The sequence below is a fragment of the Prunus avium genome, chromosome 1 (assembly GCF_965620075.1).
Source record: "Prunus avium chromosome 1, drPruAviu1.hap1.1, whole genome shotgun sequence".
NCBI lineage: Eukaryota > Viridiplantae > Streptophyta > Magnoliopsida > Rosales > Rosaceae > Prunus > Prunus avium.
Window position 1 is genome coordinate 61,520,886 of NC_142284.1, and position 27,207 is coordinate 61,548,092.

The window sequence follows — 27,207 nt, forward strand, 5'->3', positions numbered from 1 at the left end:
TCTGTTATTTCCCCCCATGGCCTAAAGAAAAAAGAGAACAAAAAAACCCACTGTAATAATGTGTTTGTCCTCCTTTGTAAATAGTCTGGGGTCTGGGGTTTTTTTTGGGGGCCAGAGAGGTTGTTGTGTTGCAGAGCAAGGTAAGAGAATGTGAGTGAGTGAAACTAACTGGGACACATTCAGAAAATGAATTGTAGCTCAGATTGAGCCTGTAAAGCTTTGTAGAGTTTGCAAGACTATCTGGGATTTTGTCAGTGAGAGAGTTGTTGCTAAGATCAATGGTCTGAAGCAGAGGACTTAAACCCAATGAAGTAGGGATTGAACCAGAGAGCCTATTGTTGAATAGTTGAACTCCTCTGAGGCTTGGAAGGATGCCCAACGACTGAGGGATCGGACCCTCAATCTGGTTGTCGTGGAGGCTGAGCTTTCGAAGCGCCTGAAGTTGGCCCTATTTTCTCTGTGTGATTCTGCCACCCAATCCCTTCAATCCCAGATTTCGCTTCTGACTGGCCGCACGGTTATACTGCGGTCCCTTTTTTAATTTTTTTAATAAATAGTATAGCCGATCGGCTATACGTTAAAAAAATATTAAAAAGAATTGGTGGCTTTGCTGTCAATTTAGGGATTGGGCAGGTTTTGGAAGCAGAGCTGTGGGGGTTGTTTTTTGGTCTCAAAGCTGCTGTTGGTAAAGGCCTTTCAAAGATAATTGTGGAAATGGATTCTGCTATTGCTGTCCATCTCATTCAGCAGCCTGTTTTAGCTACGCTCCATCCGCTTGCTGGTATTGTGGCTAGTTGTGGTAAGCTCATGAACCAGTTTGATAGTTGTGCAGTTATACATATCTACAGAGAAAAGAATTGTGTCGCAGACGGATTAGCTAATTGGAGCTATAACATGGGTCTTGGCGTGTGTTATTTTGATTTTGCTCCAAGTTGGATAGGTTCTTTAGTTCTTGACGACTTGATTGGGGTGTCTCGTCCCCGTCTTGTTTGTGTTGATTTGTTGTAGTTCTTTTGCTTGGGGTTTTCCCCCCCAATTCACAAAAAAAAAAAAAAAAAAAATATTAAAAAGTATAGCCTTGCATACGTCGCGCGTGTTATGAGTTACCGTGTATATATATAATAATAAAATTCTTCGGATAATCAACCAAATTCTAGCCCAATTAAGGCCCAGTAGCAGCAAGCAACATTATAGTTCTCATTGCAATAATCTCACCGCCTCTCTCTCTCTCTCCTCTCTCTCTCTCTCTCTCGCAGACACCAAAAAGGCTCGCGCTACACTCGTTTTTCAAAAGTTTCTCCGGAACAAAACGACAACGAAACGTTACCTTCAATCAGCGGTACGTACCTCTTTGCTTGTCTAAAGTTTAGTTTTATTTTTTCGTTTTCTGTATTCATGGCTAACCGATTGCGATTGCATTCGATTTCCGACGGACCATTCAGTTCTCGCTTAGCAAGATATACCACTAATACTTTCTTTGTATAAATTAATTCCTTGGTGTTGATCAATCTAGGGTTTTCTACCGTTGTTTGTTTGCTTTTTCAAGGAAGTTTTGTTCTTTGTTTTACTTGTTGTTAGGGCTTAGAAAATTGCTGAAAAAAGAATAATTTTGTCCTTCTTAAATTATTGAAATTCTTGGAAAATTTGAGTTAAATTAAGAATTTGTTTATATCGCAGACCTTTTACATTTTTATTGTTTTTTTTAGTTGATCAAATTGTTGGGAACTCTGGTCATTTTGTTTTCTTCGGTTGTAATTTAATTTATGGGGGTTCGTTTTGTCAGTGTATCCAAACGGAGACTCGGGTTGTTTATTAGTTTTTTGTTACGACGAAATGTCCCACATTGGAAAAATAGCATATCTTGGGATGGTTTAAAAGACCCCCTTCTCTTACAAGCCGGTATCCACCACGCTTCTGTACTCAACCTTTGAGGCGGCTTCACTCATCTACGAGTATTTTAATGACTCAATAATGTGCCCATGGATAATACTGATCATCTTTACCCAGGTACCCCCTCTCGCAGAGTTTGGCCCAGTTGCATGGCCAATGCTCTGATACCAATTGATAAGAGCCCATTTGTAGAACTTGCCCCTAAAAACTGGCTTGTAAAGTAAGAGTGCTCTTAAACCATCATGAGATATGCTATTTTTCCAATGTGGGATATTGGGTCCTCAAATTTATGCTTAAAATTTATGTTTGTTTGTTGCTTTTAATTTTTTATTTTTCATATGAAAATATTTCATGACCTTTATTTTCTTTCATGGAATGAATTGGAATGCAAATTTAAGTACTTCAGCTTACTTTTGTGGTTACAGGCAGTGTGAGGTGTTCAGAGTTTAATTTTAGGTTAGAAAATGAAGCGGAAGCGAAAGAACAAGAAGGGAAAGCCTAAAGGGTCTGTGGCTGGTGGAAATGAGGCACTTTCAAGTGGGGTTATTGTAAATTTGGAGGATGATGCAAATTTGGATGAAGACGGTAATTACGACAATAGATCCGAGTCTGCAATGGAGGTTGATACCCCTTCTTCAACTGGGACAGATCAACATTGCAATCTTGCCAATATTAATCCTGATGGTTCGATTGATAGGGGGGCCGGGAAATCCATGGGTAGAGTTAAAGTGAAGCTTAGGACTTCGAGAACAATGGAATCTCAGCCTACTTCTTCTGATGCATACACACAAAGTGATACAGATAAGAGTAGCCAACAAATTGGTTTGGAAAAACAAGGTGTGGTTTCTGAGAAAATGGAGGATAGTGCCAATTCATTGGCTGAAGTAAAAATTGGTGCTTCTGGGAATGTGTCAAAGAAAGTTGGGAGTATAAAGATTAAATCATCGAAGGCGTTGGGCTCTAGTGTTAACCATAGTATTGATCCTGTACCTGCACGGAGTGAGAGTCCATATGACAGAGAACCAAAGATGTCTGATCAAGATTCTCGATATAATAGGGAAGAATTAGATACCGCACTGATGGTATGTTGAGAATTTTGAAATGCATCTTTGTGATTATTTTGGGTCATGTAAATCTTTAATCTAGTGTCATGCGTTTCTGTTCAAAGTGTGCTTAAATGCCTGCGTACTTATATTTATCTTCATTTATCACTTCACAGATAATAAAGAAGGTAATGAAAATGGATGCTGCTGAACCCTTCAACGTCCCTGTGAATCCTGAAGCTTTGGGAATACCGGTAAGTACAAATTTAGCACGTGCATGCATGTTTTTTGGTGCAAAAAATATGTTATGCTATCATTGTCGTTCCAAATAAAAAACAAATTTTCTTTTCGTAGAGGAAGAATACAAAGTAAAGAAAGTGAGACCATTAGCCCATCCTAGGGTAACAGAACAATGGGAATGAAAACGATGCGATGCCACACATTAAGGAAAGGTAAAAACAGTAACAACACTCTTCCAATTCCCAAAAGAGAACTAAAAATTCCTTCATAACCAGTTGGGATTGAAGCTCATAACAAAGCCAAATTGATGCAGGACTTGTAGGACCTAAATTTATTAGTTTCCTAATGTATTTGTTAGTTTCCTAGATTCTCTAGTTTTCCAAATTCTAGTAGGATTTCTACTTTTCCAGATTTCCCAATTTCTAGTTTTTAAGTTTCCTATTTTATTTGGGTTAGGATTTCTGTTTAAGCAAGGGATTTTTATCCTATTATGTCTAGGTTTTAGTTTGCTATAAATACCTCCATGTAGTTCTTTAAAATTGAGATTTGAATGTTGAGTAAACCTTTTCTAGAACTCTCTGATTTCTGTCCCTTTGATCTATATTTTCTTCTCCTTGATCTCTGATATTCTTCTTGTTCTACTGTTCTGCCCTTTCTTTTGCCTTTTTGATCTATATTTCCGTCTCCTCGATCTCTTATATTCTTCTCTGTTCTATTGTTGAAGTGCTTAATGTAATACATACGGGCTGTACTACATCAATTGGTACATCACAAATACATAATTCTCCTTCAAAGTATTTCTAAATCTTCTTCATTTTGTTCAAAATTCAATTATTTCTCAGTCCACACGACCCATAACAATGCTTGCTCTGCACTTTTCCATAAAATTGAACCCCTCTTGGTCTTTGCAAAACCTCCAAAATCCATGCTGAAAATATGGGGAGCTGATTGAGATAAAACCCATTAGTGAAACCGCATTCCGACAGCTCATGATGCATCCCCATGTTTCTTACAAAGTGTGGACCAATGGAGAGATAAAAGATGTTTCGCCTTCAACAAATCTTATGTCAATTTCCTTTTCAAAAGGTTCCAATTTGCTTTAACGCTCTATGCTTTTCAATCTCTTTGCTTTTTTCATACCTTTTTTTTCTCCCATGAAGTAGGTTTTGTAAGTTTTTTTTTTCTTTTCTTTGTTTATAATTTTTGTGATGTCAACGGCTCTTTAGAGGGTTGTGGCACTAGATGCTGTTGCCTTGGCTGGAAAACAATTTCTGTTGTGTTATGACTGAGGCTTAATTCATTTCATTTGGTCATTACTGGAATGTGATTACAAGTGGGCATGATGGAGCTCCAACTAAGAAATGATTTTGTATTTAATATTGTCAAAAAAAAAACCATGCTTCCCTAATATACAAAGCATATGTATACCAAAAACTCAGTTGAATTGATTTGGCTCTGCTCTCAGTGCTTCCTAGACTTTATGAGACTCAATTATATGTTTGTGATGTCCAATATACTATACAGATGATCACAGGACTCCTAAAAGTTCATGCTGCTACTGGAGTGCTTCATTATGAGGAGCTTTTTTTTTTCATAAGAGTTTTGGGAATTGATTGTTTATGTTTATTGCATGTGACTCTTGTCACTCACGCATTGAACAAAGATGTGAGCTTGAACAGTGCCTCTTTTTTTCTTTTTTATGTTTGTTGCATGCTTTACTTCGTCTCGTTGAGCATTTATATCTGTATGTTATGCTATAAATGTTGCATCATGCCTATTTTGTTTGTCTAATGTTTTGATTCATTACGTGGTTTGTCTGGAGTCAGGATTATTTTGATGTGATAGATACACCAATGGATTTTGGAACAATATGCAGCAATCTTGAACAGGGTGTTAAGTATTTAAGTTCTGAGGATGTATTCAAAGATGTTCAGTACATTTGGGACAACTGTTATAAGTACAACAATAAGGGTGACTACATCTTGGATCTTATGAGGCGTGTAAAGAAAAATTTTACAAAATATTGGACAGCAGCTGGGTTGTATAGTGGACAACCAAGAGGAACTAGTGGTGAGGGTTTTATAACTTTGCCTTTTTTCCTTAGTCATACATTTTAATAGTCTTTTCTTTCCTGAATTTGACAACCAATCTCCTGTTTTGATGTGAATACTATAGCCTTCTTTCGGAATTTATCCATTACCTGCACATGTATTATTACAAGATTTCCTAGAGTCAATGACCAATCAGTAATTGAAAGAACTACAAGATGCACTTACGGCAATGGTTGTGTTACCTTATTGGAAGAAGGAGATGGAAATAGTGAGCATCCCTTGATGGGACACTAATTATAGGTTGATGTTTAGAACCACTTTTGTTGAAAAATATATTGTTTAAGTTGAGCATAAGGGATGCTTAATGTTGAAGTGTTTTACTCTGACTCTAAAAATTTATTAAAATTTAAAGCAAATCATTTACCCTGGAAGTTTATACATAGTTGGTTGTTTCCTCTGCTTGTCTTATGGAAAGATATGCTAAGTGGTGCATTCTGATTCAGATGGTTTCTTTTCTGAAAATGCTGGTTATACCAGATTATCACCTGAACTTGAGTGCTTATGCAGCTTGTTCAGTGCTTTATTATGGCTTATCATGCTCTTCCCTTGCTGTTTTGGACTTTGGAGATGCTAGTGTCCATGTTTATAACATCAATCTAAGCATTGTATCTTCTTCATGCTAGGTGTTGAAAGCACTCAAGATACTATGGAACCATCTGATCAGGGAAAAGTACATCTTAAAGGTAGCCAATTAAAGCAGAAAACACGAAAGGGTCATGGGTATGTTTTTGCATATTAGTCTGTATCGATTTGTTGTTTGAACTCTTAATCCATATAGTTTGGAAATTGTTTTGAGTTTCTTTTCATTCCATAGACTCCCGTGTTTCAAATTTTAGAGCACAGTTTGTAATTCCTAAAATAGAAACATTAATCAGGAGAAGGAAAGGGATTTTGCCCATATTATTCTATCTAATTACAAGTGAATATTGAATGGCTTTTATACTAGCAGGCAACCACCATGATAGTTGTTGGCCAGTAGGTTTCCGGACCTCATTTACTGGTATCTTTATATTGTAGTATAACTAATTAACTATGAGCCTCTTCTTTTCCGAGAATTAGTTAAGGCTTTCAAACCCTTCCTTCAGCTAGTAAATGATTTCCCCTTGTTAAGTTGGGTTAACCAAGTATTGTGGAAGGGGGAATTTTTTTTTAGCTGATGATGATGACATTTGCTTTCTCATTAACTTCATAACTTATTTCCTTGTTTCATTTTCTTTTCATCTACAAACAATGATTTCTCTGTGCATTCGTGCACTCAAGTTTACGGTTAATTTCGTGCTGATGAGCTTACATATTTGTATCATTTTTTGACTGCATTGTTAGTCTGCAAAAATACCATGACGTTTTTATTAATTTCTCTGTGTTTTAAGGCAGAGGGATTTGTATGTTTGAGAATTGATAAGGTGTATTCCTGAGTGGAGACATTCTCCATATGATGAAAGTGCCCGGAAAGTTGATCGAAACTGTTGTAATTGCTTGTTCTTCACTCGTGTACATCTGGCTAGATAGTGTATGTAGGTACTATATTCCTCAATGTTCTATATTACAAGAATTTTTTTTTTTATCTCTGTTGTTTTTTGTTTGAATGTTGACCTTTAGAAGCGAACATCATATCCTGTACTTCCCCATGCAATCAGCACAAACGCAGATAAATTGCATGTAATGTTACAACTTCAAGATGACAAATGTATATCATTTCTTCGTGCCTAGAATTTTTGGAAGTTTTTGTGCTTGATGCCGCATGTTTGTTGAAACATGACAGAAGTATGTGTTCCACAACACACATCTTTTCATTTTTGGATTAGTTTCTCCTCGAAAGCATTTAATCTAGATAGCTCTCGCATTTCTAGTGTTTTAGTAGAAAATTTGTTCTTATCTTTGGGGTTTCTTCAATTTGCAGAAGGCGTCATAAATCCGATTGTTTATGTGCTATTTGTGTTCTAAAGCGCCGTAGAAGGGAGCGCGAGGAGAATGCTCGAATTGCAAAGAGCCAGCATGGAGCTAGTGATAATAACCTTACTCATGAGTTAAAGCAAGAGGTAAATTGGAAGTTTTATCCAATGATTCTATTGGTCCATTTGGAAAATGATTATTAAAGTAGGTTTTCACTTTGAATTCCTGCAATCAGATGCATTGCTCAGCAAATTATTAACTAAATTATAAAAACATAAAGACGATGAGAGAAATTTTAGGAGATTGCATGAACTAGTAAAATCTTTTGCTAATTCACCGTGAGCTCTTTGTATAACATTTGAAATTTAAAATGCAATTTTCTTTTAGAGTTAATACTGAGGTCTTATGTGAAAAAGACTGCCTTAAACAGTGGCTTTTACTTGTGAAAAGGGCCTTTAACTGTTAAATTTGCATGTTTGGTTAACCTAGTTATTATTACTATTGTTATTTTTGTTGCTGTTACTGTTCTTATTGTTACTCGGGAATCTTCTTTTGATGAATAAAAGTGTTCTCTCTTAAGGAAGCTTCACTTGGGGAAAGCCCATCTGGTGAGAATTCCTCTTCCGATATGGATGGATCTTTGGACCCCAATCCTGATGCTGAGGTAGAAGATAAAGGAGAAGAGGTGAAAATGGGGGTATCCAAACAGCAGTATGGCCCTTCAGGGGAGAAGCACGAGGAAGAGGATGATGTTGATGAGGGGGATGAGGAGGAAGACAGTGACACAGAGATGAAAGATGAAGGTAATGGTGAAGCACTAGAGAAGTTTGACAAATCCAGAGAGGAGCCTAATAGACAATCACAACCAATAACAGCGGAGAAGGTTGCTGCCGGAGACCAAACTAATAGAAATGAAGAGAATGTGGTGATGCAGCATGAGGAAGAAACTGTAGCAGATAAACCTAAGGTATAACATCTTTGGCATCAACCATGTGTTTTTTTTTTTTTTTTTGAAGGGGGGGGGGGGAGGGGGGATAACAATGGGTATTTTGCTATAATTAGATGTCACATCTTGCATATTCCTGACGTAGGGTGGGCTTGGTTATAACTTATAACTTATCAAACTTTTAAATTTTACCATATTTACAAGAGAAACTAGCGTGCCCAAAATTAAAATTGAGTGAAAAATGATTAAATTTCAAAGAAATATTTTTACATAATAGTAGATAGTATAAGAATATCGGAGAACTTTTTCATAACAATCTAACTGTGGAGTTTGACAAATTTCCTACTGCAAAAGGTGCACGTTTGACATTTCATATTTTTATGAGGTTTCAGATGTGTATGTGAAACTTTACTAACTTAATCGCCTAATTTAGTCGCAGGAATCTCAAGAGAGGCATAAGAAAGTTAAAGCTTATGAACACTTGCAATTTGAAAATCCCATGCTATTGGATCTATGTGGGACTCTCTTCCCTAACAATAGTAAGTCTATCTGGAGTGGTCCCCATTCACTGGTTCAGCGTCGCAGCTCTCATACCAGTTCCATTCACACAGCTATTAACATGCTCATGAAGTAGTTCCCATCTTAAGTACCTGCTCATGAGGTAACTTAATATGTCTTTACTCTTTTTATTACGCAAGGACCCATTTGATGTTTTTATTTTTGTGGTAGAAATAAAAGGGAATTACATGGGAGAAATGAGGGATGAAGAGTAAGTATGGTTGAGGGATGTAGAAGAAATGTATATGGGTACACAATGAAAATTAAAAACCGAAAACTGAAACTATTCAAAGTTTTTTTGTTTCATACATCATTTCTTCCTCCATCCCCCCTTTCCCCCCATATACTTTCCTCGAATCTCTAGCATAAAAAATGGAAAAGGAGTTTGAATTTTGATTTTCTTCTGTACCAAAACTACCTTACAAAACACATAATAGATTTTTGCAAATTCTTATACACATGCATGCTTGTGCACAAATGCAGTGTTTAATCGTTACCTATGTGTAATCTCAATCAAGCAACGGATGGAACTCGGCTTTATGGACAAATTGCCTATATTGCAATCTTCCATTTCCGGTGATTCTCTACTTTTGTTCTGGTTGTGTTTAGGGAGTAAAGAGATTTTACCATTGTATATTTTGGTCAGTTCTTTGTCAACAGAAAGGGAAAGGTTTATGGTTCTTTCCCATAAAGGGTGACAAAAACCAAGCCATAGAACTTATACTTTATTTAGATATGTAGTAGCAAGTTACTTCAAGGAGTATCTGGAAATTCCTGTTTCCTTTGTATATGTATGTTTATTTGACATCGTTTGACACTCCATCTAGTGGTTCTAATAAAGCAAATTAAGTAGATTCAGAATGTAGACATTGTTTGTTTGTATGTTTGTGGGTTTTTTTCCTGTAGGGAGCAAGAATCTTCTAGCTTCTATCACATGCAAACAATCCAGAGAGAAATACCACTTAACCAATAGCTACTTGGTAAAATCAGTTACATAGCTTCAGTTCCGTTTTCATAATACTGTTTTTTTGGTTACAAGTGATGAAGAATCTTTACACGAATGGTTCGGGGAATTTTTACAAGTCTTCATTTGCGTGGTTCAGTTTTCAAATCAGTCAATGTAAATCTTTCGGTCTGCATCAAAATCTTTCATCGCATTTCGTCAAAATCTTCTATTGCATTTCGTCAAAATCCTCATTGAGATTATAATGGATTTTAAAGTAGTTAGTATGGATTTTATTTGCCTTTCTTGAACTCCATTGAATTTCATAAGAATTTTGATGAAATTTGTTGGAATCTTATCAGAGTTTGATACAACTACTTTCTTTCGACACTTGAGCAGTAATCTTGCAAATATCAAACTTGCAGTAGTAGACCTCCCCTACCATAATTTAGGGTCCTTGTAGGAGTAGATTTCCCCGCCTTAATCGGATTAGTTTATGATCACTTGAAAGTTGAGTCCTAACCCAAATCTAAGTGGCATGTCGGGATTAAGATTCCATCCCTTGACTTTTGCGGGCTAAAAAGCCGACTTGGATTGAGTCAACACTCTTATTATTGAGCTGATCTGGACCTTCCCCGCAATTAAATGAGGGCAAACTAGTATTTTCACTCACTTTTTGTTGACGTGGTGGCAACCAATTGTTTATCCTCCCACATAAAATACGTAATCTTCCACAAGTATTTCAAATTTTGTAGGGTTTAGCAGGCAGCTCGGCTACAACAGAATCAATAGGTAAATGACATAGGAATTTTTTTACTTCATCTCTCTACAACAAGATACAAAAGGATGGTGAATGTTGTGGCCAAGGCAAGCTAACGATGCTGCACATTACTAATAGTGGTTGAATGCTGGAGTAGCAACTATAATTTGTCTTTTGTATTGCTTGTTGATTGAAGCTTTATTTTATTCACAAAAAGGTGATTGGTACATGGAAAGCAGATTTTCTGGCATTGTTGTAGGTAAAAGCAGGCCAGAGTCCATTTGGGTGCCTTCATGAATTAATCATGAACTCCGACTATACCTTGAGGTCATGTCCCTGAAGAACACAATGATTTAGTATGATCAAAGGCTCACAACGCTTTGGATAAAGGTGTCAACATGCTCATCATTGAAATGGACTCTGCACTTTGTGTCCAGCTAATCCAGCAAACTGTGGCATACCGCTTTCATCCTCTGGCTGGCCTGCTGCATAGCTGCGGTACTCTCCTAAGGCAGCTTGAGAACTATCAGATTCAACATGTCTACAGAGAGAAGAATTATCTTGCTGACTGTCTTGCAAGATGGAGCTACAATCTTGACTTGGGCATTTGCTTTTTTGAAAATACCCCCGTGTGGGCTAATGATGTACTCGTTGATGACTTGATAGGGGCCCCTCGAGCCCGTCAGATTCCTATTGATAAAGTTTAGTTGTTCTTTGGGGTTTTTTCCCCCCCATTTCATCACAAAAAAAAAAAAAAAAAAAGGCTCACAACGCTTTTCATGAGATCAATGTGGAATGGTTGCAAATTGTATTTTCTGATTGGTGGAAGATGAAAAGTTCTAAAACCTTGATTTTACATGAAATTGTTTGTTTACATGAATCAAATTATTATATTGCAATTGGTTCGGTCGTGGTGTTGAGGTGAAAATGATCCAATCCATACTGTGCCCACCCATGGGATTCTCGAATTTAAGAGGGAAGGAGGGTCAATTTTTGGTTAAGTCTATTGGGGTTTAGGGTTGAGTAAGTTTCCTTATTTAAGTTACTTCACCTGTGGTTTTTGGAGTACAAAAATGTACAAGATGATCTTAACACAAAGTTTACATGCAACCAAAGTACAAAACAGGCAGCATGTTTCTTTGTTGCGCCGACGCTGATAGTATTAGCAATGGCAATCCATACTTTTGGGACATAAAACATAGTTTACCTGCAATTGTTTACAAATTTCCAACCATTAAATTGACATCTACCGCTTACAAATGCTTCCGGTGTTTACGAACTCAGTTGAGAAATTTGAATCACCAATGTCTACTGTAGGCTGTGAAGTATTGGCGTAGGGTATAACCCTTGAAATTTGGATCACAAATATCTACTGTCTGCTTTGAAGAATTGGAGCAAGTGTCCGTCCCAAGAATACTGGAACTGGTTCAAAGATAGAAAGTTTACCCTGAACACAAGCCCTGATTACGCATCTTCTTTAAGATTCCGCAGAAGTCCATTGTAAACATCTGACAGAGTTACAGTTTTCCTCTCAGGGCAAATCGTATTTTACATGTCCAAGATATAGACCACAAGCAGGCGCCATGGGACTAGCAGCAGTCACTGTCTTTGCATTCAAGATTCTCTCAACTGAAAATTCCATTTTTATCAGGAAAGAAAACTGTTAGTTCATTCATCACAAGAAAACAATCAAAATACAAAGAATTTAAAAATAATAATAATAATTTGATGCACCCCACCATCAGGTACTTTTAAATCTCCAGTCCCAACAGCTTTCAGTACACCAACAAGCAGTCTAACCTGCATAAATCTCAACAATCTCAGTAAAAGGTCCAGAACGACTTGAACTGAGGGTAGGACGACGGACTACAATAAGACTCCAAGATGAATTTCCAATTACTTAGAGCTACAACTCTGAATTTTAGTTCGCATCAGTTGGAAAGAAAAAAAAAACCTTGTTCCAAAAATAATTGAACCGTTGAAGCTAATTTAGACGTTTCTGTAGAATTCATACCACGGTGCCAAATGGGGCACAAATACCCCAAAGACCAACTATGAATGCTCAAAGTTGCATAGGCATTTACAACATAAAAAACTAGAGAACTCAGGAATGAGAAAAGGATAATGTTTAAGCCAAAGTAAACAAAATTCTATTTAGATGTATACTGCAATTGAAACCCTGTTAATTATCTGTTCACAAGTCACCTAATGAAAAATTTGTAGGTAATTTTACGGGGTATGGTGGTACAGTGATAGGGGACCTGAATACTATAAGAAGCTATAAAGTATAAACTCAAAAGTAACCAAAAACAAAACAAACTCAAAAAACATGACCGTCACCCTAAGGGCGGAAATCTAGAGAACGTACTGCAGGCCATTAAAATAATCATTAAAAATTTGACGTTTAGAAAGCAGAACCTCGACCTGGTGATATAGAAAAGCGCGTGCTCGTGCTGTTACCACAAAGCAACGTTGTTTTTTTCTCAAGCCAAATCCTAGATCAGCCCCTCCATTGAAACTAGGGGGTGGGTCAGTCTCAGATTTGTTCGTGCTGGCATGAGGATCTTCCTCTAAATTGTTTTGTTTCCTCTCCATTATTGATGGAAAGCAAGGAGTTGACACTACCTCAGACACATAAAGTTCATCTAATGTTCTGATTGGTGATTTTGCCTGTAAATAACGTAGTTTTAAAACATTACAAAAGTCTTTTCCTTATAAAATAAAATAAAAAAGGATATTTAGAGAATGTCCAACCGACAGGCAATAAAACCAAAGAATATGCAAGACAAGCTAGATTGAGTATGTTATGGTATAATGTCAAAAGCAAGGCAGCCAACATGCGTTTAGATATATATAAAGATGTCAACTCATAGAATAACATCACCAACAAGAACAAGGGGAGAAAAATTATTAAATCCTAACTAATTAGGAGGTAAGGAACAACCTGACAACCTGCTGCCCTAAAGGAACTAAAATCATGATGTCCAACCAGAACTTTGCATGCTTCCTGCATAAATGAAATTGCATTGGACATGATAATCTAATGACCAGATATATTTGAAGCAAGCATAATATTTTGAAAACTGTTAATGAACCTGCATAGCTCGAAGATTCAGCTCTTCTGGTACATGCCATGCCCGGTCTTTTTCAAAGGTTGACAAAGGCTCTGCCCCAGACAGCAAGCGGTAGAAGTACCTGAAGAAAATTCGAACGAACCAAATCAAACAATTTCCCTATATGGTTCATTAAATATGATCATACATAAAGCAGGCCTAACTACATCATTATTACTGTCATGTTAAATATTTTAACAGTAATAGCTTACTGTAACTCAACCATTGGAAGGTAATGATTCATTCTACAGCATTTTCTCTGGTGGATACCACCATGCTGTGTGAAATGGCACCTAGCTGCAACCTAGTTTACATTTACCAGACTAACTTCAAAGTTATACACTCAAGTCAAATGTGTATAGAAAAATCTGCATGCGTACCATTAATAACACAGATATGAGTCCAGGACCTTAGATTGTACATTATTTTTACATAATTTTAGATTCATGAGTACCTACGTGCGCTCTTGGGCTTTATATCGAGCATGAAAATTAACTGGCACACTTCGAACATCAATCACCATTACGTCACCTTCATTCTTCTGATGGAACAAAACAAAGTGTCAGAATCTCATCATTAAAGCAAAACTTCAAGTATCAATTGGCTGTGGTTTCAGATCCGCAATTCCAGATATATAGTCAAACTGAGTTTCCAATCTGATATTTTTGTGTTTCAACAAATCAAAACAAACCACACCTGTAAGAAATGATTCACAGCTCTTTTGACTACTGCAGGTTCATGGGGTTCTAACTGCACTTCAACAGAAATAAAAGTAACTTTTACAGCAACCAGAAGTGTTCAAATACAACATCTTCATAATTCTTCTACCTTATCCGGCAGACACAAACTACAAAGAAAATTTAAATTTTTAAAAAGTGACCTGAAATAGAAAAGAATGTTTAGCAAAACTAAACTAAAATCAACTTAAGAACGAATACAACAAAAAGTCTTCAAAATGCTTTGAGATTTCCTTGTGGATGCATGTAAATTCATACAAACGATCATATCAAAATACAAAGCCGTTGGTAAAGTGATTCAGGCAATGGCATAAGGAGAGGGACACAATAGGACAATTCAACAATCTTATATCATGGCAACAGAGCCAAGAGAAACTAGAGAACAAATGCTTCAAAACCTTATGTTAAGTTGCCAATAACTTGGAAATCTGACTATAATAATGTCAATTATGTAAAGTGTTGTTGACTCATAATATAATCACGGTTTTTGTTGTTTTGATTTTTCAGAGGATGAAGAAAGCCTGCAGGAAATATGAGTAAAAGTCTCACATAGGAAAGAGAATAAAGATGGATTAATTTATAAAGTGACACCTCATACATGTGGTACTCATGAAATTTTGTGTGCAGTCAATTATAAATATTTGATGTTATCACCATGTGAATGCATGATAATGCCGGATCAATATTGTGACCGTCAATTGGACTAACCCTTGTGGCAAATTGGACAAAGGCAACAGATTGTGATCATGAAGATGATCTGGTGCTTGAGATCAAATCAAGTTGGGATTTGATGAAGGATTTTTTTAAAAAAAACAGGAGATTAACTAACGATCTGACTGCCAATCATCTTGAATTTCGAGACTCAAACTTTAAATGATAACCACAGTGACTAGCTACATATTCAGTCGTGAAATAATTTATCTTGTAGTAGAATGTTGTAGTGAACTAACTGAAGGACTCAAATCAAAGCTACATCTACCAATCAAGATTCAAATGAGATTTGAAAACCAAAATAAATAGGAGTGACGTTGTTCAAACGTAGAATCAGTTGCATGAGGAATTGTAGTGTTAAAGTGCACATAACCCTGTTTAACAGGTACCAAAAGTCTATATGCCCGTAGAACTCCCCATTGCAACACATCCTCAATCAATTCTCACTCTCTAGTTCATAGAATTAAAGTCAAAGGCTCTCCTAAACTACAAAAAAAAAAATGCTCGAAAGAAAGGTTCCCTCTGGTCCAAAAGACACGATATGCAAAATGCCTCTAAACTACCCCATTGGGACCTGCACATTCTCAAACAAACAACTATTTTTCCTTTCCTTTCCTTTCCTTTACACAAGGGAGCCATGAGCCAACAATATCTAAACTCCCTACTAACTTTGTAAACCCTGTAGGACCATGAGAAGTCTCTTGTTGATCTAGGAATGACCCACCACACCATAAAAGGTAAGGAAAGAACCCCACAATTCTATGGTCACCTGGCAGTGTAACATGAAGTGGTGAACTGATTCCTCTGAATTTTACCAGATGCAACAAAATGATCCTCCCCTTCTCCAGGTTATCAGAGGCAAATATTCTACCCCAAGCCGAATACCAAAATAGGGATATTAAAAGACAAAAACTATCATGTACACACTTTCTTCAACTAAAAAGTCTTTGAAATTTACGTGCAATTCATAAGTATGCTGCTTCTGTAACAGATTGATCAGACAACATCAAATTTAACTGTGACCTCAATGGAACGAGACAGCTTCACCACGAAGTGATTATATCACAGACCTTCAAATCAAAACCACCATTTGAATCTTGAAGGTAAAAATAAGAAAGAAATGGGACTTCTCAAATTGGTTAACTCAAACTTTATTTTTCTTTATTTGTTAAGAAGAGGAGTTTTACTATTTCCTCACTAACTCCATAAATCTAAGAAAAAGTTCAAACTTCATTTGTCCTATGATACGCAGTGCATAGATAATATAATATACTAGTTTTAAAAAAGACATACCACTTCACCAGGCTTCCTTTTGCTTATGCGCTCAACATCTACATGACAAACATTCGACAAGGCATGGACTCCTGCATCCTACAACAACAAAAAACAGAATGCATCCACCTCATTTCCCACTAAATGTAATGCATGCTAGAAAACAACCGCAACAAAGTGGCACTTAATACTAGTAATCCTATATACTTTAATAAGATTAAAAGGAGAAGAAAACAGTGGTAATACACCCCAAATACAAGAAAGTCACCAGTAAATACAAAATAGACTTACAGTTCGACTTGAACAGAATATTGAAACCGGCTGGCCAATAAATTTGTGAAAAGCCTCCTACACAAATAAAAGAACCACTTGATTTGGAATAAAAATAGCATTTCGAATAAAGCATAAACCGCAGCTCAAGGATCCCATTAGTTGCAGAGACAAGGAAGGAAATGAAAGGACAACAGAACTCAAAAGTAACGAAATTTCCACTAGTAACCAAAAACATAATATTCATAAATGTAGTTTTCTAATTTATTTTTTTCGTATTTTCTATCATCACCCAGACGGAGAAAATAAAGTATCATAAATATTAAATACCTATGTGTTTAACTTCCTCCATTTTCTCACCAACCAAACAGAAATCAGAGCACATTATTATTTCATGAACTTCTGTCTGTTGATTTTCTTTTTGCAAACAAAGATAATAAAAGTCAAACTTCATTGAATCACCTCAAGAACGCCAACTACTGTACGGCAATTGGACTGTTGCTGAGACCCCGAGAAGCGAGTCCCAATGTACTCTATTGCGAGTAGATACCGTTGAATTCCAGGGCGTTGGCTCATCGATTCGGGTTGTTGTTGTTGTTCGTCGTCGCTGAGATCGTCGGTGGTTTTGGAAATCTTTGAAGGCCTATGCGGAGAATGGGAGCTACTAATACTATCTAGTGGGTGCTTCAAATTTTCTGTCATTGATTTTGGAGCAATTTCTCAGGCCCCGAACAGTAAATTGAAGTCTGCTAGGGTTTTGCGAGTGTGAAGTTTCGAACGTTAGGAAAACAGGGTTTAAGGGCTTTTAGCTACTGTTTGGATGGAGGACTATATCAAACCAAAACCAGGATTGACAGTAAACAAGAAACCAGTTAATTTCTATAAACAAACCCAAAAAATAATAATTGACCCTATTAAAATTAATTTTGATTATTAAATTACTTTGATGCCCTTAAAGTGCAACTAAAACTATAAATAAACCATACACCATTTAATTTCTATAAACAAACCCAAAAAATAATAATTGACCCTATTAAAATTAATTTTAATTATTAAATTACTTTAAATTTTAATTATTAAATTACTTTGATGCCCTTAAATTGCTTGTATTGCATTGGACTGGAGATGATAATACTAAACCAATCCAACAATGTGTTCGGTGCTCGAATCACTCAATTGGGGGCGAGTCCAATATGATTTGGGCTTTCTAGCCAAACACAAATCGTTATGCGGTTGGAGGGGCGTAAATTTTGAGATTCAAGATACGGTCATTGTGAGACGAGCAGTTTGTCAAGTTCAACTGCAGTAATATTAACTCAGATAACCACCAAAAAGGAATCAAGAAAATTAAACTCAAATGGTTGTGATTTATAGACATCCATTAATTATGATATAGGAAAAACAAAAACGCAGACACTTCAATTAATCTGTTATAAGAGTGAGGGAAAAAAGACAATTGTTCACCAGAAATTTAACTTGAATCACTACTACTCACCATCTAACTGACACAAGAAACTAAAAAATAAAAATAAAAATAAAAACTAAACACGCACACCAGCTAGATAGAAAACCAGGAAAGAAAAATATAACATAGACTGAAAAACAAAACAAAAAAGAGAACCAAGGAAGAAACAAAATCTCTAGACCTAAGGTGCTTTGACTAACTCACAAAATGCCTAAGTGCAGACAAGGAATGTATATGCAGTCCTTAACCCATTCTTCATCCATCATGGGCAACCATTGAGGGATAGATTTTTGGTGAGTGAAATGAGAGATCCTCGATCGGAAGCCATCCTTATTCCAGCTGATTCATCATCAACGTTTCTCCCTCCTGCATTTATATGTTTCTGCAAAATGTGGCAATGAAGTTAGAAATTCAAACTCTACTTTAACAGCTATTTAGATGATAAAGAAAAGTAGGAACATTTAAGCATTAACCAAAAATAGTGAACAAAAGAACATTTCACTTCCACTATTTTTTGTCTGAGTGGTATCTCCAAAACATCTTTTAACTTTGGAGGAAAAATATCTCAAAGTGAAAACGCGCTATTGTTCTATCGTTCACTATTTTTTGCGGATGAAGATTTCATCACTAACCACAACCAACCGAACAAGCCCACCCCTTAAAAACATCGGCAAAATACCATTCAACCCTAATCTACCTTTTTTCTATATCATTTTATTTTATTTTTTTATTGATGAATGGTAGCTTAAACCTTAATCTTCAATATAATTGGAACAGCCTAAAATATGCCAATAAAATACAAATCAACCAAATAATAGTCATACGACACATAAGCATAAGCAGTGTTTACAGTGTCCTGGGTTTAGTGCATTGCTTGCAAATAAGAAAATCTAATGAAGGATGTAGATGTAGTGCCCAATATTAAACCAGGAAAAACAGAACTTACATTAATATCATTATTGTCATAAGTTTCCATCTTCAAAGTTGCAGGCTTACTGCTCCTCTTGGCTTTCAGAGACTTTTCTCGATCCTCATAGAAATTAAAATCATCTAACAATGATGTTTTAGCTGTGTAGCTTTTAAATATGTTCAGCATTTCCAAACCTTGCTTCAGTCCAATCTGAAAATTATAAAACACAAAAGAACAGTGTCTAAATTACAAACACAACAAAAACAATGGAGCAAAGAACAATCTGAACATCCAACAGAGAAAACAAGGAAAACAAAACATAATTTACACATCATGCGTATAGCACAACCTTGACTTAAGGACAAAAATGCATAATTTAACAGACTTGTAATCAATGTGAACTATGTTTCAATGCACAAAATAAAAAGAAACACTAAAAAACAAATCCAAAGCAAGACCTGAACGAAACATAATTTACACATCATGCGTATAGCACAACCTCAACTTAAGGACCAAAAATGCTTAATAATTTGACAGACTCGTCATCAATGCGCATTATGTTTCAGTGTTTCAATGCACAAACTAAAAACAAAATAACAAATCTAACCAAAGCAAGACCTAGCAAACTTTCATTAGTATATAACATAAAGTTATTTAAAATACAATGTAACCAATGGAAAACAAAAAACAAAGTAGTACCTCTTGAGTGTCCCGGGTAAAAGTTACAGGTCTGTTATCATTATTTTCAAGGATAATATGCCGCAATTGAGTGTTAGGTATGTCCTTTATTACATGCCATTTTACTGGGAAGAAACCACTCCACTTGTCAACTTGCCAGAAATCCATATCTTTATTGAAATCCACCTGGCCAGCCATCTCAGCTAGGCCAATAAACTGTCCACTTCCATTTACCTGAGAATGAGAATAAGAGTTCAATCTCATTGTATTACCGAGCATACCACATAACAAAAAATTCAATAACCCAAAAAAGCAAGACATATTAATGTGAAAATGTGTGACATGGATCCCACATCCTACAATGTCAACTCATATCAATTATTGCATATATCAAACTCACCGAGAAGAAGAGGAAGATGGGGCACTGGGTGCCTGTCTCCCTAGATTTTGATTCAGCATCACGAAATGACGCATCTAGTTTTTTATTGCCGTTTGGAGTGCTGGCCCAAACATCATATTTAATGGACTTATGGACGTCATCCTCACTGTAAGACTTGATGACATAAAACTTCGCTTTTTCATAACCAGTATGAAAATCTGGTAGATTATATTGATCTCTATGGACTGTAAACGATAGTTCGTCCTTCTCAATTGCTGAATCTAAAGGAGGACTCTTGTTTCGGGACCTTGGACCACGTGTCAGCTCAGTTGAGGATTCAAAATCTTCATTCCTGTTATAGTTTTCCCTGGACTTAAATCTATCATTTCCATTCAAAATTCTCGCATTAGATTTGTAGTTCAGGTGACCATTTGGAGGAAAAAGACCATACTTCTGGTTAGCAAATGATGAGAACCTTCCAGCTGGGTTGTACCCCTTCAAAAGACCCGCTGAGAAATCATTGCCCAAATGAGGTACCTGTAGAATAAGATTCAAAAGTTCTATATCAACATTTCGAAGGCTATTCATGTCAAGCAAATACAATACAACACATAACATCCTATTAATGGTCTAAAGCAAATGCAGGAATCTTCTCTAACACTTACACAGCAAAGCCACCCACTACAGTAACAAATAAAGTGAAGCAATAAGTTGAGTGATAACGTGAAAAATTATCAAAACCATAATGTTACCGAATCAAAGTTGCACAGAAAAATTATGCAAACTGCAAACCTTGTTTAATGATTTCAAGGGTTGTGTATGAGGGAGAGACTTGGAAAATCTGCTAGGAAGATTGCCATTGGTTTTAGTTGAGATAAAGCCACCCGACTTAGACAAAGCAGCAGAACCTGGACCGACCTTTACATTTCCAAAACCAGAATTCGCTGCAGTAGAGACGTCACCAACAAATGTTGTATCCCATGAATAACAAGGCGCAGCTTCTGAACCATAGGAAACAGGAGGTTGCATATACCCTGAGGAAGGAAAATACTGCTGTTGACCAACACCTTGGCTGTCAATTCCCATAAGAGTTCCCGGGGCATATGGGTTATAACCCGGAAGATAATAGACCATTGAACCATTGTCTGACTGCACACCCTGGATCAGCATAAAGGTGATAAAAATAAAATCATTTCATGTTCAACCACAAAGGACAGATTCATGATAAAATTTGATCTTCCAAAACCTGATTGACATATAGAAAAAGGAAGAACATACCGTATGCTGATTATTAGCGTGTAAATAACCATGATCATCCATCTGTGTAAACGATCCATTATAGCCTGCTAAATATACAAGAGTCTCATTTTTTTTTCTAACGAAAATGAATATACAATGAAGAATTCATAGGTAGTTTAACTAAAAGTACAACTTTAACAAACAAAACTGTACTAGATGCACTCTTCTTAAATGCTTTCAAGTTTTTTATTGCATACACTTCCCAAAAAGGTTTTCATGTTTTTTATTGCATACACTTCCAAAAAAGGTTTTCATGTTTTTTACTGCATACACTTCTAATAAAGGATTTCATGTTTCTAATGATATATACGACTTGAGAGTTTCAACAAACAAGAACTGTATTACATACACCATTCATAAAGGGTTTCATGTTTCTACTGTATACTTCAATCTCAAACTGATAGCCTTGTTACACTAGTCCAGACTAGTAACAGCCAATTCACCCCTTATCACACCCCAACCTGGGTGGGGGAAAATCTGACTGAGCATCCCAAACTGTCCAATACGAATATTCAAAAAAGTATGCCAATTGACCTACTGATATTTACCACCCTGTCTAAGACAAAGTTTACTCTTCTGCCAAGAGTAGATATAGGGGGATAACAAAACACCACAATTTTTAGTAAGGTAGTATAGTGTTCCTTTAAAGGAACATATTTTAGTATAGCAAGAAAAAGATTATTTCGTTTGCATGCCATAACTACAATGCTCTTTCCATTTATTGACTTGAGGTTCAATTAGACACTAAATATTTCTTTTTTCAAAGGAAATATACAAATTCTCGAGGCTAACTAGAACTATATACCATTATAAAAATCAGATTAAATACAAAAAATCATTTTCACATCTAACCTGGGTAATAATAATTGTAACAGCTAGTAGGTTGATAGTAAACACCATGCTCTCCAACTGAATCTTGATCAGTCTCACCTTTGATGCTAGAGGTGGAATCCAATAGAGAAGACATGGAGGGGATTGAATCAGATGGTATTCCGTCTTTTCCAGATACCTGCAAGAGAAATACAAGAAGAACAATGGCAAAGAAAAAAATTATAGTTGAGCGAAAGTCCACACATTAACTTAAACATGAGCTCTCACCGACAAAAATAAAAACAAATATATATAAGGAAAAAAAAACTATCTTTTTGAATGAGATAGAACAATCCAGAAGAAAAATCGATACACAAACCCAAGTCAGGTCAGTTGTATTCAGACCCAGACCATAAAGTATGCAAGAAAATCCAAATAAAAAAAATTCAATCTGTTTGGGTTCATTCAGGTCTTCAGGTACAAAAGATTAAGAATCCCAGATGGCAGCTTATAATCATTTAAGCCAACAACTATACTTCCAACAACCAAAAGTAAACTCTTCCCTCTAAAGCTCTACCCTTCTCTATAACACAGAGAAGAGAACGAAGTTTCAGCACCATAAGTATAAACATCCCGACTTACAGTCTGAAAATTTCATACTTTAAGCCTGTGAAACACACTTTCATGCACATCAATGACTGCAATCTTAGCAAAGTTGGTACTAATGGACAACAACATCAAATCAATTTACGAAACAGTAAGCACAGCTAGAAATAACGGGAAAAGATGGAGGGGACACACATGATCAGACAGAGAGAGAGAGAGAGAGAGAGAGAGTGAGAGAGAGAGAAAAGGTGAAAGTTAAAACACTAAGAAAAGGAAGATTTGACATACCACTTCTTGCTGACTCAATCCAGTAACAGAATCTGCCGTCAGTACAGTGGATATAGGCTCTCCTGAAAACAGACAGTCAAGAAAACAATACAACTATAAAAACAGAACACTTGTTGCATCCAAAGGAATATTTCTATCAAGTACGCAGAAATTGAAATCAATTGGTCCATCATACTGAACAAAATTTCAAACCAATCATCACATTGCATAACTCTGGAAAATCAAAAACCTGATATTTTAGTACAGAAATCATACGAAAAAGACATTCAAGTGTTAGCATCAATGCACCAGAAGATTGCAATATGATAAACAAAAATTGCAACCTTGCAACTGAGGGAGAAAAACAACTGTTTTTTTTTCAGCAGTACCAATTAAATACAACTGTCGGAGCAAAAGAGAGTTCTGCTGCAATACAACAACCAATGAACTTTTTTTCATGAAAGCTCATATCTACAGCTTTGAAAATTATTTGCAGCAAACACTTCATTGAATGAACCCCGGAAATTCTTTCAACCTAGGAACTATGCAAACATGACTCTCTACCAAAAGTTCAAACAAATTGCACTAAGGACTTGGTGAATAAATAACTAAAAGAACAAATAAAATACCTTTCTCAATTTTCTTTTCGCCAGCCATTACCAATCCTTAAAACACAATTCAAACCTAGAACCGAACAACAGGAAAAAAAACAAAAACAAACAAACAAGGGTTAGTAACAAGGGAAAGCACTATTCTCTCCTCCTTGTGCTTATAGAAGCCCAGCTGTGTTGCCCTAACTGATTAAACTTTCCAATTAAAAAAATAATAATTATTGTAATTATAAATTCACTATGAACTTAACCCTTAAGTTTTCTTTATTTAAAATTTGACCGAAAAATAATATATTTCAAAAGAGATTTAAAAAATGTGAGGGGCAACTTATGCAAGAGGCGCACAGTAGCAAAACCAAGAAATATTCGATTTGCCTTGGAAAACATTAGATTCCCCTTTTCCTTCAGATAACGACATGTGGGTCGTCTTCCTTTATTTTTTTTTTTAAAAACAAAATTGGAAGTTTTACCAAAAAAAATCTCAGCGGAAAGTTACGAGGACAAAATAATTAGATTTTTAAACGAAATATCTCAAAGTGAAGATATTTTTCAGAGAAATTCGGAATTCTTGTTTTCCAAGATTTGCTAAAATCAATACAAATAAGAACAGAAATTTTCAATTTTTAAATATTTCTTTCCTTCTTTCCCAAGAAAATTTGTTCGGTTTCGACGATACTACAAGCAGAAAAGCCAAAAAGAAAAAAAACACTAAATTAGGTAAAAAAAGATCCAACTCTAAATAAAGATATATAATTTATCAAGAAAAGCACCCAAAAAAGAAGCGAAAATGATTTATGACAATAAATTTTCCTGAAAAAAAAAAAAGAGATATGCAGTCGAATTTAGAGGCTTCCTTCATCTGTTGAAACGAAAACTGAAACTAGTTCCGAATTTCATAGAGAAACAGACGCTTATATGATTCAGAACGGCAAGCGTTTTGAAGAACCAAAAAACCTTAAAAGGAACTAAAAGAAACTAAGTGAGAGAAGAAACGAACCTAAGAAACGCGGATCGAAACAGCAGAAGCCGATCTGCGATAAAGGAAGAACCGCTTTTGCGATTGAGAAAAGCGCCGCGGTTTTTCCAGAGAGTGAATTGAGTGAAAGGACTGTGTTTGTGTAGAAGAAGTGGGAGGGGAACCGGCACTGACGCACTGTGTGTTGTAAGCCCTTAAGAAATAAAGGAAAGATCTGACGGTCACGATTAGTTCCTAGTTTTTTGAAGAACGCTTTTGGACCGTCGGATTAGTGAGGTCAAAGAAGCGGGTGCCGACGTTTTGGGAATTGGGCCTTCTCATTAATTTCCCGTTTGTTGTTTGGAGGGATTTGAAAATTTGTTACTTCGGGTCGGTTTAATAATTTCTCTTACTTCGGGTCTCCATTTTTAGCAAGGCTTGCCTTTTGAACCCAAAAATTTGATGTGATCCTTTAACTCAAATTTGTTGTCAACAAAAATTCTCAAATTTTAGCAAGGCTTGCCTATTGAAAAAGGCGATAGTATACTAAACTCACACACACTACACGCATGCTAAGACTTGAACCCAGAACTTTGTCTGAGGGAGCCAATTTACCTTTACTATATGAATACATTTAAGATACGACGTAATAACTGTTTTTGCAATTTAACATTGAAAAAAAAAAGGGTTATAGTTCATACTTCCGTAAACTTATGAGTTGCACCAAATTTTATTTATTTATAAAAAGACTTCACTATTGCTTTGCCTCCTCTACTATTTGTCAAATCTTTCTTTACTCGTATACTTTAGAGAGTCTCACTTTACTCCCTATACTTTTTACTTTGTGTCTCAGTTTACACCATTTCGATAACTATGTCAATGAAACTGTTAACTTCTTGTTGTGCCATGAACATTTTGGTAATTATGGTCATTGAAAAAATAATTAAATTAAACTCATTTGGTATTAACTTAAGTAATATTATTTCATCATGCATATTACAAACTTAAGCACTTATATTAAATCAGTTTGAATAAGATCTAAAGTATATTCGGAGAAATTTCATTAAGTATGCAACAACTTATGCATAAAAATGTGTGCGATCGCAAAACTGTACTTTAATAATATCCATGGAGTTTGATACAAAATTCCATATTTTTCTTATAAAATCCGTCTTGTGTTTTGATACAATAATGTTGAGTTCCGTTATTTAATATTTTATACCTTACTCTTAGTTTAGCTTTTTTTTTTACTTTTTGCAATGATAAGTTAATATGTGTCATCCAAATATCTCAAGCCTCTATATTTAGCATCGGTAAATTCATACGCATTTAAAAGAATCTTAATCATTTGATTAATCTTATGGCTAAAATTAAACCACATCAACAAAATTGTATTAAGTTAAAAACTCACATTATCTATTGTATCAATCACCCATGTCATCAAGATCGTCCAGCAAGCATGTACTTATGCGTAATCTGAATATAGTAATTCTGATTAAGTGCTTGACATGATAATTTGGCTTAATATGTCGGGTCAGTCCGAGGCCCGTCATGGGTCGTGCTGCCTTAAAGCCCAACGAGCCAGCCCTATTAAAGGCCATTGATAAAATTATATTTGTTTTAGAGAAAAATAATACATAATATTATTATATTTATATCTTAAATTCAAGTCTATTTGTTTTTTAGGTTTCAATTTTTAAAACCCGAACAATAATCTAGCTAAAATCTATTTAAATGTACTTCAAATAATGTTATTGAACTTTTTTTAAAACAAATAATAAATATTGTTAGTATGTACAAAAAAGATTTAAATGAAGTTGTACAAAAAAGATTTAAATGACGTTGTAAAAAAATTTACAAAAAAAAAAAGAAGAAAAAAGCAATACATTCAAATTTGGGGCCCATTTAGTGGCCTAACACGAGCCTAGCATTGTTCCATATGGGTTAGGGTCGTCATCTTAGGCCGGGATTGATGATTTTCATAAATAGGTTATCCCGATACAACTAGTTTATTAAAGGGTCAATTCTAAACGTGTTAGCCCGGCCCGACACTACTGGTGTGACACCTCTAGTGTCGAGTGAATCGTTGTGAATCTGTAGAAACTTTCGAATTGGAGATCAGAGGTCATGAGCCCCACATTGGCTCAATAAAGACAAAATGGTTATGAGGTGTTTCTGAGTGGCTTTGGTTTCTAAAGGGTTTTAATTAAATCTTTTGCTTATTATTACTTGAGTTGGTTGAGGATTTGATGCAATTAGATTTCTAATAAACATGTTATTTGTTCCATGTAAAAGTTTTTGAGATGTTATTATTGGTTCTCATACTTATGTCTTAGTTCGGGATTTGATTTGAATTACTTATGAAGGTTTTTCGATTTTATTTAATTAAGTTACCTATATATATTTATAATTTATGTTGAAAGTTGGAGAAATGATTGGTTTCGGTCTTTAATACGTTTAAGAGAAATGAATGGTTTTGCTCTTCATTTGTGTGCATGAGCTTTATGTGAATTTTGAAGGAAATATTAAAAGTGTTTTATGAGCTTGTTTGTTTTTATATATAATTTACGCAAGTAAAATATAAGTTGACTTATGGATTTGAGGAAATTCCTTGAGCAGCCTATTTATTTGCAAGTATGAAATGCTTTGAGAGTTGGGAAAGTTGGAAAGCATTGCTTTAGAGTTTGTGAATATTATTGAGCATATCACTAACATGAGAACTTGAATTGATTTGCAAATT

At 35.6% G+C, this 27,207-nt stretch overlaps 3 protein-coding genes across 7 annotated transcripts; 1 reads left to right on the forward strand and 2 right to left on the reverse strand.

Moving 5' to 3' along the window:
- The first annotated feature begins 1,146 nt into the window (after positions 1–1,146).
- On the forward strand, positions 1,147–11,034 carry LOC110765723 (uncharacterized). Of its 2 annotated transcripts, none has more exons than XM_088246789.1 (9): positions 1,147–1,339; positions 2,316–2,972; positions 3,110–3,187; positions 5,000–5,243; positions 5,908–6,004; positions 7,185–7,323; positions 7,758–8,144; positions 8,557–8,784; positions 10,644–11,034. In XM_088246789.1, exons 2-8 carry the CDS (start codon positions 2,355–2,357, stop codon positions 8,755–8,757), a joined length of 1,764 nt encoding a protein of 587 aa, XP_088102915.1. In that variant the 5' UTR covers positions 1,147–1,339; positions 2,316–2,354; the 3' UTR covers positions 8,758–8,784; positions 10,644–11,034. The 2 variants fall into 2 exon arrangements, with proteins under 2 accessions (XP_088102915.1, XP_021824622.2); XM_021968930.2 differs by lacking the exon at positions 10,644–11,034 and adding an exon at positions 9,165–9,548 and having other exon boundaries at positions 1,148–1,339.
- A 395-nt stretch (positions 11,035–11,429) lies between these two features.
- On the reverse strand, positions 11,430–17,341 carry LOC110765595 (Pseudouridine synthase family protein). The gene is made up of 10 exons (XM_021968741.2): positions 16,950–17,341; positions 16,509–16,565; positions 16,239–16,316; positions 14,194–14,247; positions 13,956–14,038; positions 13,480–13,579; positions 13,329–13,391; positions 12,809–13,054; positions 12,124–12,184; positions 11,430–12,013 (listed from the first exon to the last, which is right to left on the reverse strand). Exons 1-10 carry the CDS (start codon positions 17,187–17,189, stop codon positions 11,916–11,918), a joined length of 1,080 nt encoding a protein of 359 aa, XP_021824433.1. The 5' UTR covers positions 17,190–17,341; the 3' UTR covers positions 11,430–11,915.
- Positions 17,342–17,880: 539 nt separating this feature from the next.
- Positions 17,881–24,667, reverse strand: ECT11 (evolutionarily conserved C-terminal region 11). Of its 4 annotated transcripts, none has more exons than XM_021968876.2 (10): positions 24,510–24,667; positions 23,531–23,585; positions 22,923–22,984; positions 22,149–22,227; positions 21,198–21,262; positions 20,712–21,077; positions 19,941–20,456; positions 19,562–19,774; positions 18,899–19,072; positions 17,881–18,334 (listed from the first exon to the last, which is right to left on the reverse strand). In XM_021968876.2, the coding sequence occupies exons 2-10, from the start codon at positions 23,556–23,558 to the stop codon at positions 18,215–18,217; spliced, it is 1,623 nt and encodes a 540-aa protein (XP_021824568.2). In that variant the 5' UTR covers positions 23,559–23,585; positions 24,510–24,667; the 3' UTR covers positions 17,881–18,214. The 4 variants fall into 4 exon arrangements, with proteins under 4 accessions (XP_021824568.2, XP_021824567.2, XP_021824566.2 ...); XM_021968875.2 differs by having other exon boundaries at positions 21,198–21,265; XM_021968874.2 differs by having other exon boundaries at positions 22,071–22,227.
- Positions 24,668–27,207: the final 2,540 nt, after the last annotated feature.